Below are 12,114 nucleotides of genomic sequence, written 5' to 3'. Positions count from 1 at the left end.
TCTTCCAATTTTAATCATCTTTTCAGGTTTTTGTCTTTTACCTCTGGCTTGGACAATGTTAATTGCATTTTAAACTTTCTTGGGTTCTCTAAATTCCCTGATTCAGATGGAAACTGGGTGAATGAGTTAGCATAACTTTAGAAGACATGCAGTTAATGAAATTCTGTCCCTTTTCATTTTTAAGTCCCTGTATCGTGTCAGGAATTAGTTGTATTTCTGTTGACCCCTTGTTGCACTTACCAGGGAAAATCTGGAACCATCTTTTCCTCTTCTTCTCCTCCATTACCCTTACCTAATCTATTATCAAATCCTGTTGTTCATCCCTGGACATGGTTTTCACAGCTTCCCTCTCCTTCCTGTGTACACAGTACCGCTCAGGCCTGGATGACCTGTCCATCCCTTACCTGGTTTATCTGATTTTATTCTTTCCCATTACCAGTGCATCCTGTACACCCTGTACGCCTAAAGAGGTGAATTGACATGTCTTAGGCCACAGGGCAGTGAATGGGAGTCAGCACTGGAGGGATTGCCAGCGTGGATGGGGCCACATTTCCCCTATTTAAGGACACTGATAGACTGAGTGTTTGTGCCATTTATTCAAAGCCTCCCTTCTGTATATTCATAACTGGTGGGAGAGAGATGACAGTGCTTGATAGATTGAGAAAAGTATCTCCTTATTTAGTAAAAGATACAGTCTCCCATTTTGGCGTAAACTGAAAACAGTGATTTTGTTCCTCCCGTAGGAAGTCTTAGTGAGAGGATGGGTGTTGAAAGAAGCCCTTTCATGGCCCGGTGTGAGGGACCTCCTTCAGCTCGTATTCCCGCACCACTGGGGCTCTACAGCCAGAGCAACAGGGCTGCAGCTCTCTGCTGTCTTGCTCGGCTCTCTGCTGTCATGCTTCTGTGCTACTGACGGTGCCATTTTCCCTGGATGGGGTGGGTAGACCTATTGCCGGGACTCTGCGTGAACCGTGATGGGCCAGGGCTGGGCACCTGGTGAGTCTGTTGGCAATAACATTGGGCTGTTAGCAGATAGTGTAAAGTTTTGACCTTGGAAAGATTTTACAATCTGAACATGATGGGAAATGATACAAAAGTAACGAGGGGTAGAGGCCCCAATAATTACGGCATTGAGGAATTCCTTGGTGTCCAAAATAGAGCCCCTCTTGTTTGTGTGGTTTCCTTCTCCTGCCGTGTGTGTGTGACACTTCTGGCATAAATAGGTGGAGGGTGGCACAGTGGAATATAATGAGGATTTTATGTGTGGTGGGTTTCGGATCTCTTACTAGTTTTGGGAACACGTTCTTCCTCCCAAGGGAGATCTCTGAGATGTTGGATTGGCTGCTGTTGCAAGGTTGCCACAGCACAAGGGGAAGCAGTGGGGTGAGCACTGGTTTTGGAGCAGGTCCCTATGGTTTGTTTCCTCAGTCTGAGGACTCCAACAGTTTGAGATCATCTGTAGGGACACGAAGGCCTTTCGGATTCTGTGCATGGGCTGAGCCATCCAGGAGGATCTGGACCAGAGATCTCATTCAGCCATCTTGTTGCTGTCCCTGCTGTGGGGCTATCTCATCTACTCTGTTTGTTTTTAATACCCACTTCATTAAGATTTAATTCATATAAAAATGCAATTCACCCTTTTAATCTGCACAATTTAGTGGTTTTTAGTATATTTATAGACTTGTGCAACTATTACCACTAACTTCAGAACATTTTCATCACCGGAAAAAGAAACCCCATCCGTTTTAGCACTCACTCCCCGCTTTCTCTGCAACCACCAATCTACTTTCTGTCTTCAGAGATTTGACTGTTTCTGTATATTTTGTATACATTGAATCACACAGTGTATGACCTTTTGTGACTGGCTGCTTTCGCTTAGTATAATGCTTTCAAGGTTCAACCATATTGTAGCTCGTATCAGAACTGCATTCCTTTTTATGGCTGAATAATATTCCATCGCATGGATATGCCACCGTTTGTTTATCCATTCATCACCTGATGGACATTTGGGTTGTTTCCACATTTGGATCTTTACAGATAAAGCAACTGTGAATGTTTGTGTACAAGTGTTAGTGTGGACATATGTTTTCCATTCTGCTGGATATGTAGCTGGCAATGAAATTATTGAGTCATATGGTAAATCTCTGTTTAAGCCTTTGAAGAATTGTCAAACTGTTTTCCAAAGCCATCGCACCATTTTACATTTCTACAAGCAGTGTAAAGGGCTCTGATTTCTCTACATCCTTGCCCACACTTACTATTGCTGATCTTTTTATCAGAGCCATTATCATGGTTGTAAGGTGATATCTCATTGTGGTTTCAGTTTGTATATCCCTAATGACTAATGATGATGTATCCATCTTTCATTCCTTTTTCTGGCCAATATTCCATTGTATAGCATTCTGCCTATTCTTGAACTCCTCCACAAACAGGGAACTCATTACTCCCAGTATAGTTTTTCGGTTCATTTTACACATCTTTTGGGAGAGGATGTGGATAAGGTTTGAGGCCAGTTTCTAGTGGGACATAACTTTGAAGTCTCCGCATTTTTTCTTTTCATTAAATTCATGATATTTTGTCATTCTATGCTATGATATTTGTTTGGTGAATTATAGTGGGATATAAAGGAATTTCTAAATTACTCTTGAATAAAAGTACTTCCTGGTGCTCTGCTGTGTACCTCAGTTTCCGAATCACCTGCCTTTTCTGTCCTGGGGCATGTGGGTCTGTCGAAGGTCCTTCATTAGACTCAGCTGGAAATTTGTCCCTGTGTGACCTCTGCCTGCTCCCTAGCTCAGGTCCTACACTCAGAGTGTATGGGGTGAGTCACGTGCAGTCTTCCCAGGGTTGTTGTTGAGCTCTTTGTCACCAGACTGATAGAAATCGGGAATAGGTTGGAAAGGTTCCTTGAGAGGTCACCCCTCTGCTGCCGGTCTTTCTGTTTGACTCAGGGTGCCATGTTTTTGTTCTGAATTCAGTCATCTCAAATTTTTGTCTTATGCATCCAATGGCTGGGAAGATCCCTGAAGTTAAAATGGCTTAATGGGTGACATTTGGGAAAGGTGGGTTGGGGGTATGGCCAAAGATGGTAGTTACTCCAGGCTGGGAGAAAGCTGGGTGAGTTTACTTTGTCGGCTGACCTCTTGTGTCTCTGTAGTTCCTCCAGGACACCTTGGACGCGCTCTTCAACATCATGATGGAGAACTCCGAGAGCGAGACTTTTGATACGTTGGTGTTTGATGCTCTGGTAAGAGGCCTTTACTATTCATCTGCTCAAATACTAAGGTGCGCTTTCATGCTGCAGCCTTTGAAGCTGGGGGAGGGGATCCATCATCGGAACCTTGAAAGTGCTTTCAGTTGTAAATCCAATCAAAGCAGATGAATTGAGAGGGAGAAAGTTTCTTTCAATGCAGCGCCATAGTTAGGCAAACGTAATTTCTCAGTAAGAAGAGGTAACCTGGCTGACTAACTTCTGGCTGACTAACTTCTGTCTGAAAATGTTATGTACTTTATCGACTCACATAGTAGTGCCCATGATTCAGAGGAGATCTCAAATTGCTTTGCATTATTTTGCTGATGAAAATATTATTAACAGGTATTTATCATTGGACTCATTGCTGATAGAAAATTTCAGCATTTTAATCCTGTTTTGGAAACCTACATTAAGAAACACTTCAGTGCAACGTTAGCCTACACGTAAGTTCTTTTTTGTTGTTTTAAAACCAGGACTTCTTTTTTGCATGTTTGTTTGTTAAGGGTTTTCTCCATATACATTTGTTTATGATTGTACATTTCCCCCCTCAAAACTCTGAATTTACTAGGATAATGTTAATTATTGTTTCCCCCAACGGACCTCAAAATCTTGTCGGAAGAGATGTGTGATACATTATCATAACATTCTGGAATAAATTCTCGTTCTCCTCCACACCTTCCATTTGTCTTTGAAATTTTCCGTTTATGTTCAATGAGACTGATACGTGGGTGCAGAGTGCCTGCCACACTGCAGCTTCCCAAGGAGCGTTTGATGAGTGAATACATGGATGTGCTCCTGTTCTGAGATTAGTGGTTGTGCAGTGTGAATAAAATTCAGTTTTGTACTTTTCAGTATATCACTCTGCTCTGTAAAGAGTGCCTTCCCTTTTGTTCCTGAAGCTTCAGCTGTAACTAACTAGGATTCTTACTGCCCACTCAGCTGCTCTTGACCTGCCCCCACATCCCCGTACATGCCCCACTGGAGGTCTAGTGGAACAGCAGAGGGGATGTGTGCTGCCTGGGCCTGAGAAGCTGCTCTCCTGATGCTGAGGAGCACAGTCCTGGGACTGGGCTGTCTGGGCTGACATTTCAGCTCTGTCACTTACAGGTTTAAGTTGCTAAACTTCTCTGGGCTTCAGGCTTCTTGTCTGTAAAACGGGCATGATCGTAGGGTTTCCTGAGAATTTCAGTAAGTTATTACATGTCAAGCGTGGAATCATCTTTTGCGCTTAGAAAGCACTAAGCAATTGTTAGGTTTTGTTAATTAGAATTATTATAGTGAGTTACTCTTTTCTCTCTCTCTCATGGCGGGATTTATTGGCATTTATTCAAACTTTTTATTGTGTGAGTTGCAGTGAAAAAAGACAGATTTAAATAATTTCTTTAAGAACATCCCGCTGAGAATCATGAGAAATAATTCTCTTTAGTGCCAGTAAATTGAGTCAAAGCTCCCATCTCTGTCTTGAGCCTCCATTGGTCAAAACCTGTCTTCCTTGCCTGTGTGCAGCTGTGAACTCAAGGTCAGAGATCTGATGCCCACGGTCCTGTCCCTGATTCTTTCACATCTGCCTCGAGCGCATGTGTATTGCAGGACAGTGGGTGGTGCCTCAAGGGGGCAGAGAGCTGCAGCCGAGGTCCTCACGCACACAGAACAAGCCAGATAGGTCCTTTGTGCTTGCTTGCTAATCAGTGTTTGTTTAAAACATTTCCTTCTCTCACCGGAGATGCCCAGGTTTGTCCACACTTCGGACAGTTCCTTACAGACTGTGGGGAGAGCAGATCAGTGGCACCATCTTGCTATAGCAACTAAAATGTAGCCTGTTCGTGGAAATAGAACGGGGTTCATGGAAGTGGCCTGTAAACTGCTCTTAATGTGATGTGATCGCCTTCTGTGTCACTGTCACGGTTCTGCTTCTTTATTGAAACATGGCCAAACCGCTCTTCTCAGATTAGATTTTGTACTTTAATCTCAGGAAATCAAAACACTGAATAAGCCTACCACATTGCGTTCCAGATCCTTTTGTTGGCAGCTCTCTTCCTTGCCATGCCTTTGGGGCAAGAATACATGCACTTATTTTCCTAGAAAGGAAAATCGGGGAGTTTTGGCAAGTTGATAAATGGCAGAAACAAAAAGAACCACTTTATCTTTAAGTTATGATGGGACTGAGTCAAGAATTGGTATCCTTTCATTCAGTCTCTGTAATCTGCTGGAAAGGAAGTACTCATTTTGAAAAATGAGTATTCTTATCATGTTTTGATAAACTAGCAGCCCAAAGTGGGTTCCTCAGCAGTTTGAACCTGAGTATTTACGCCTTGAAATACCAAAGGAGATAATTGTGATTTACACAGTTCTAACCAAATTGTGGAAGGTTGTCTCTGTGCTAATGAAGTGCTTACGGCATTCTCTGAGCAAGGGGTCCTTGTAGGACTAAGTGTTATCACAGAGAGTCTCTGCCCCTTTTCCTCTGGAAGCCTTGGCAGGCGTGGACTTAGGTTAGACTCTTGTCCAGGTAGTTTGAGAGCTTTTAGCCTTTCTTCACAAACAACTCCAAGAGGAGAAATTAAAGATGACTATGGGCAGGGGCTGGCCCCGTGGCCGAGTGGTTAAGTTCGCGCGCTCCGCAGCAGGCGGCCCAGTGTTTCGTTAGTTCGAATCCTGGGCGCGGACATGGCACTGCTCATCAGACCACGCTGAGGCAGCGTCCCACATGCCACAACTAGAAGGACCCACAACGAAGAATACACAACTATGTACCGGGGGGCTTTGGGGAGAAAATGGAAAAAATAAAATCTTTAAAGAAAAAAGATGACTATGGGCAATGGGTGTTATTGCTTGGTGCTGCAACTCTCATAGACAGCTCCCCTGCATGGCCAGTTCACGGGTGCTGGGCCCCCATCAAAGTGACCGGTGCTGGTCCGAGTGAGAAGGGAGCGAGGCATAGGCTTTGGGGACTGTTGTTCGAGAAAACCAGCAGGACAGGCTCCTTTCTGTCCACAGAGCTACCTTTCCGGGAGCTGAGTCATGCTTCCCTCCCACTTAATTGATGCTCCACTTGACCTGCCCCTCTCAGCTAGTGCCAAGGGGTTTGGGGGTTACAAGATGGCCTGGCATATATGGATGTGGGTCTTTTGACTTCCAGATTAATTTTCTGGTTCTGGGTCATTCTCTTTGCAAATCATTCCTTCTTTTTATCCTTTTTGGTGATTAATCTGTTGGAAGAGTTCCCAAAATGCATTCTATGGAATGTATATTCCTTGGCATATCAATAGGTTTTAATAAGAAAAGGTCCAGTAAGTTTGGGAAAATAAGTTAAACTGAGTCAAACAGGTTTTATGCCACTTTAGATGTCCTATTGTTCCTTGAGAACCACCAGGAGAGGTATATGCTGAGCTACCCTTGCCAGCATAGGGTCCCGTGGGGCCTGTGGAAAGAGGATCCCTCTGCCTAGCTTCTTTCAAACACACTTGCACAAATGCTTCTCTAGTCCTGTCAGGTTTCTTTGCCAGAGTTCTGCAACCCAGTCAGTGTTAGAAATGACTTCATATTCACTTAGGCGCCTAGAAAGCTTTTTCTTGTGATTTATCAGTGAAATCGTTAATCTCAGGACTGTTTCCAGGTCATCCCTAGCTGAAGTCACCTTTGCTCTTAAGAGGGTCTCATAATAATCTCAATGAACAGTCTGAGGCATACTGGCTCACAGCCTAACTGGAAATGCTGTCAGTATCCTAGCAGGTTTTTTTGGTAACTATGATGAATATTTAAAAGCCACAGTGAATTCCTGTTGATTACATGAGAAGTTGCGGAGCAGACACGTTTGGTTAATGGGATAATCTTGGTGGTGGTTGTCATGCAGGTTGCACGTATGCTGCAAGTTTTTGGAGAGTTACCGTGCAGCCCAGGACACTAAAAATCGCAACTATATTGAAGTTAATTAAGTTGGCTTTTATGATTTAGAAGGGTTGCTTGAGAATCATTCTTACAATGAACAATGATTATTAGTTTATGGGCCAGTAGTGGTAGAAAATATAGAAGTTTGGGCAGAATTAAAAATTGATTATTATTACCACTGCCTCTGTAATTTGAAAATATCACATGCTCAGTGTAAAAAAAAAAAAGAGAGAATTACAGAAACTGATATGGCTGTAGAGGAGATCCCTTTGATTTTGTTATTTAACATTGGGAAAGCTAGTTTACCTATCTAAGCCTGTGCTTCGTCATCTGTAAATTAGGGATAACACCCTCCTCCTTGCCTTATAGTGTTGTTGTGAAGATTAAATTACATAATACATTTAAAAGCTTAGGAAAACATCTGAAACTTCGGAAGTGCTCATTAAATGCTCAGATCTCACTCTTCTGAGAGTTATTTTATGGGTCACTTTCTCTGTTGAGAATACATTTTACAAATATGCATAAACCAAAATAAAAATAACCCACTTGTGTATTTCTGTTCCAGTTAGGCGTTGAGATACTGCAATTTTCTGAACTTATTTATTTGTGTTTCCATTATGAATAGGAAGCTGACAAAAGTTTTAAGGAACTATGTGGACAATGCTGAGAAGCCAGGAATAAATGACCAGCTGTACAAAGCTATGAAAGCTTTAGAGTACATCTTCAAGTTTATTGTGCGCTCCCGGATCCTGTTCAATCAGTAGGTATCGCCCGTGCTGGCTCTGTAGGGGAATTCTGGGAAATCCTTGACGCCTTCGTTTTTCTTCTCCTTTCCCCTTCCTCTTTCTTCTTCTTTTCCTTCCTCTCCTCTTTTTCCTTCCTTTCCTTGCTTTCTAGCCTGACAGAGCAGTCATAGATGGCAGCACTGCGGTGGAGTAGCCCCTCCTTACCATGACTTCTCCCCGGGCAGTGAAATGCAAGCCCTGAGTCTGAGTTTGAGCCCTGTTCCTCAGTCTGCAGTGTGTGCATGAGAGTCGAACATTGTCTGTTGAAAGTGTTCCCAGTCCTTCCACGGAAGTGCAGGGTGTACACCAAGGGTTCTGAAGTTCTTCTCAGTAGATCTTAGATGGAAAAAAGCCCTCAAAGAACAAACAAAATTAAAACAAAACAGTAACAAAGCAAAAGCCAAAACCAAGTTAAATTGCCTCACTTGGGAAAAATGTGGGGCTTCCTCCTCCCTTTCCTTCCAGCAGAGCAATGTTTTGTTTCTATAGAGATATTCCCACATTGGAAATGGCTGTGTGGATGGACGCTTGATTGTTTCAGCTTAGTGACATCTTTCGCATGCTATCTGGATGAATTTATGTATTGTTTTTGAACTTTAAAGTGGATTGGGGTGTTTATGACTTCCTTATTTATAGAGAACATTAATATTTTTTTCTAGATATCTATAGATTAAGAGCTGTGCTAAAATAAAAGAGCTTTCAGTTGACCTATCATATTTAACTCTATGAATGAGGAGATGTGGAAAAGAGGTCAGTTGAACACTGAGGTGTGGAAGACGACTCACTCTGCTTGTTTCTTTTGGAGGAAGAAACAACTGCTTTGGGTGACCTACCCTGAGTGATGTTGCTTCATGTTGGTTATTCGAAGTTGATGTTCTTGTAGTGAGTTCTAAGCACAGAGATGGAGGTCATGAACCAATGTCCCTCTCGCTTAGGGAATACACATCACCTTTTAAAAGCACAGTGCTCTTGAAACATATCCATGAAAACTGAGAATTGAACCAGTGTGGACCCAAATCAGTACCTCTCTATTTCCTCTTCACTTTATCTTTGTTGGCCTGAAGTAGCCTTCTCCAGAAGGGCCCAGGAGAAAGGGAAGACATTCAGAATCCAATCTCGTGTGCACCATGGTGCAAGTAAAGCTAAAGGAGTAAGTTATTGACTGTGTGTAGAGGTATAAAAGTCACAAACAGGGTGGTGCCCATCACTGATCAGTGGTTACAGTGCCTGTGTTACTGGTCAAGGATTGATAGAGGTTGTGTTCACTCTGGGGTTCCCAAGATTTAAACAATACTCTATGCTGCCGTTTTTATGTATGAAGACGCACAGTTTGAGGCCATCATGCTATCATCCTTGACTAAGACATCAAAGGCACACTCTTTTATTTTGCTTATTATGGATAGGCGTGAATCTTGATGTGGAGCAAAGCCTTCTCTTTTCTTAAGGGGCAAAGCCATGTATGATTTTTCTCAGTGTCAGGTGTGAAAGATGACCAAGTAAACTAGGTTTTGTTTTCCTTTATTTTTTTCAATAAAATTAATTCTAGTCTATTAATTTAATAAAATTAATTCTATTAATTTTTAATTAATAAAGTTAATTTGATTATTCTTGGCACTCTCTATCTTGCTTTTATATTTTTCCCACTAATTTTAAATCTTGGATTACCCTAAACCTCTCACTAAGGTTAGATGATCAATGTGAATGAATGGAACAGTCAGGTGACATGGGTTTTGTCATATTTTATTTGAAAAACTTTTAATCTTGTACCATTTTTGATCAATATGACAATGAGTCAGGGTTTGATGATGCTCATCTCCTTTCTAAATACACGGCTGACTTTCCTTCTCATTCAGAGATTAGTAATCAAAAGAAACGTGCATTGATTGTCAGTGTGTTTCTGCTATTGTGGTAAATGCTATAATCTTTTACAAAATAATGCTGCTTAGAAAAGATTGGGGTCACCCAAGTGGACCAGTAGCAAAATTATTTCTCTCTCTCTCTCCTTAATCTCTTTCAATCTCAAAAAACAAATGGCATGAGATCTTAGAACCATGGTCCATAAACATTATTGAGTTTGATCTTGTAGAGGTTAGGAATATGATTGGCTGCATGTTATACAAAAAACCAGCTTAACACGGCTTAACCAGATGAAGTTCACTTTTTCCCCCCCACACAACATGGAGCCCAGAGGAAGAATCTGAAGCTCATGCACTTGGTCCCTAGTTTCCCCATGTCCTTGGCTCCTTTTATCTTTCTGCCCTACCATCCTTAGGGTCTCTCTCTTTATCTCACGGCCCCCAGGTAGCTGCTGCGCCTCCTGGCATCAGGACTGTGTTCCAGGAAGCAAAGAGGGGAAGGTGAAGAGTAAACAGCTCTTCTGGTTACTCTCCTTTTAAAGAGCTTTCCCCTGTCCCTACAAAGTGTCATGTGTCTTCATCTCACTGGACAGAACTACGTCACGTGGCCACCCTAGATGCAGGGGAGGTTGGAAAGGATTTTTAGATGGGCTTATTGATGCTTCCAACAAAACCAGAGTTCTTTTAGTAAAGTAGTAAGGGAGAGATATATGTTGGATAAGCCATTAACATTTTCTTCCTTGGGGCTGCCCCATGGCTGAGTGGTTGAGTTCAGGCGCTCCTCTTCCTCGGCCCAGGGTGTCACCGGTTCAGATCCTGGGCATGGACCTAGCAGCGCTCATCAAGCCATGCTGAGATGGCATCCCACATAGCACAGCCAGAAGGACCTACAACTAGAATATACAACTATGTACCAGGGGGCTTTGAGGGAGTGAAGAAGAAGAGGAAAAAAGATTGGCAACAGATGTTAGCTTAGGGCCAATCTTTAAAAAAAAACCCAACATTCTCTTCCTCAAATTCCTTTTAACCCAGAATTTCTGTTGCCTGACAGCTTAGAATGTCCCTAACTTACTTCGGGTTACTAAATCCTACTTAATTAGGCTTCTTACAGCTTTTTTTCCCTGTTAGGTTGGGGGTCAATCTCTGAGACTCCTGTCACCACAGTCTCCTTGGCTTTAAATCATTGGAGCCCTAAGTGACCCGCAGACGTGATTCAGCCCTACCATGTTTCGCAGAAATGGAGTGAAATACTCAGCAGACCCTTGCCCATGACCCAGGACGTGTTTTATGTTTGACATCCTTAGGAACATCTTGGTTTTGTTGCTTAGCAGCATGGCGTTGGCGCAGACCGTGATCCCAATGCTGGCTTTTGTCCTGGAGTGGCCCTCGCAGAGGCCAGGCCTGATCCCAAACTGAGTCTCTTTGCTGGGATAACTTGTGTGTCAAGAGCCGAGACCATCCAGGAAGGCGGTGAAGCTTCCTAGGCCTCCCATGACCCTTGTCTGGCCTTCCAGACCTGATCTAACCAAAAGTGTAGTGATGGCAATGGTCTTGACAATCAGGATCCCTCCCTGCCTCCTTCGTGTCTTCCTTCTTCTGTAAGTACTTAATGAGCTTGGGAGTCCTCATGGTATCCTAGACCTTAACAGTTTATTGACCTCATTTTTTTTCTCTCAGTGTTTCCTAAATGAGTATCTTGGCGGCCTTCGACGATTCTTGAGGGCAGAGAAGGACACGTTCCTTTTGAAACTTAGAACACAGTGTAGCCACATTGTGTACCTATCATAATACTTCTTAAATCTATAGTCGTAAAACTCTTGAGAAGATTCTGTGGTAGGAAAAAAAAGTCACGACCTTAAAATCATGCACAAGGCCACATACTTTTTCTATAGTCTTGTCCTCCTCCTCATCGCCACTGCCCGTGTCCTGCCATACTGTTTCAGGAGTTCTCCATCTATGATATTGGAGATGTTAATTTAAACTGAAATAATATTCCTATTTTGTATAGACTGCTTAAAGCGAAAGCAGTCCTGTGTCCTACACAGACGTCTGGAACGTTGATCCGTGACAAGCTCTAGGCAGTTCTTGTGCCTCTGGTTTTCAAAGGTGGGGGGAAGACAAACTAAACTTCTCATTTTCTTACCTGCAACACATTTATTACCTTGGGAGAAAAACAATTGTACTCACAGCTGGAATTGACAAGTGTGTTTTCCTTTTTGCAGTTGGAATAAACTTTTGAGGTCTTTTATTTTTCTTCTTCTTTCGAAGTGGTCTGCTGTATTTTCATAATGTAGTAGCTTTGTAAAATTCCAGGATAATTGACAGTAATTAT

At 42.6% G+C, this 12,114-nt stretch overlaps 1 protein-coding gene across 2 annotated transcripts in view; it reads left to right on the top strand.

Annotated features, from left to right (window-relative positions):
* The window catches only part of DOCK1 (dedicator of cytokinesis 1), a 503,206-nt gene that overhangs the window by 111,036 nt on the left and 380,056 nt on the right, over positions 1 to 12,114 (top strand). For both annotated transcript variants that reach the window (XM_070566542.1, XM_070566478.1), the window contains exons 20-22: positions 3,158 to 3,247; positions 3,596 to 3,696; positions 7,767 to 7,901. In XM_070566542.1, the coding sequence (XP_070422643.1) occupies positions 3,158 to 3,247; positions 3,596 to 3,696; positions 7,767 to 7,901 (326 nt within the window). The remainder of the gene's footprint in view (positions 1 to 3,157; positions 3,248 to 3,595; positions 3,697 to 7,766; positions 7,902 to 12,114) is intronic.

Source organism: Equus przewalskii, chromosome 1 (assembly GCF_037783145.1).
Source record: "Equus przewalskii isolate Varuska chromosome 1, EquPr2, whole genome shotgun sequence".
In the NCBI taxonomy this organism is placed as follows: Eukaryota; Metazoa; Chordata; class Mammalia; order Perissodactyla; family Equidae; genus Equus; species Equus przewalskii.
The sequence above is the reverse complement of the archived record's forward strand: the minus strand, read 5'-3'. Positions and strand labels throughout refer to the sequence as shown.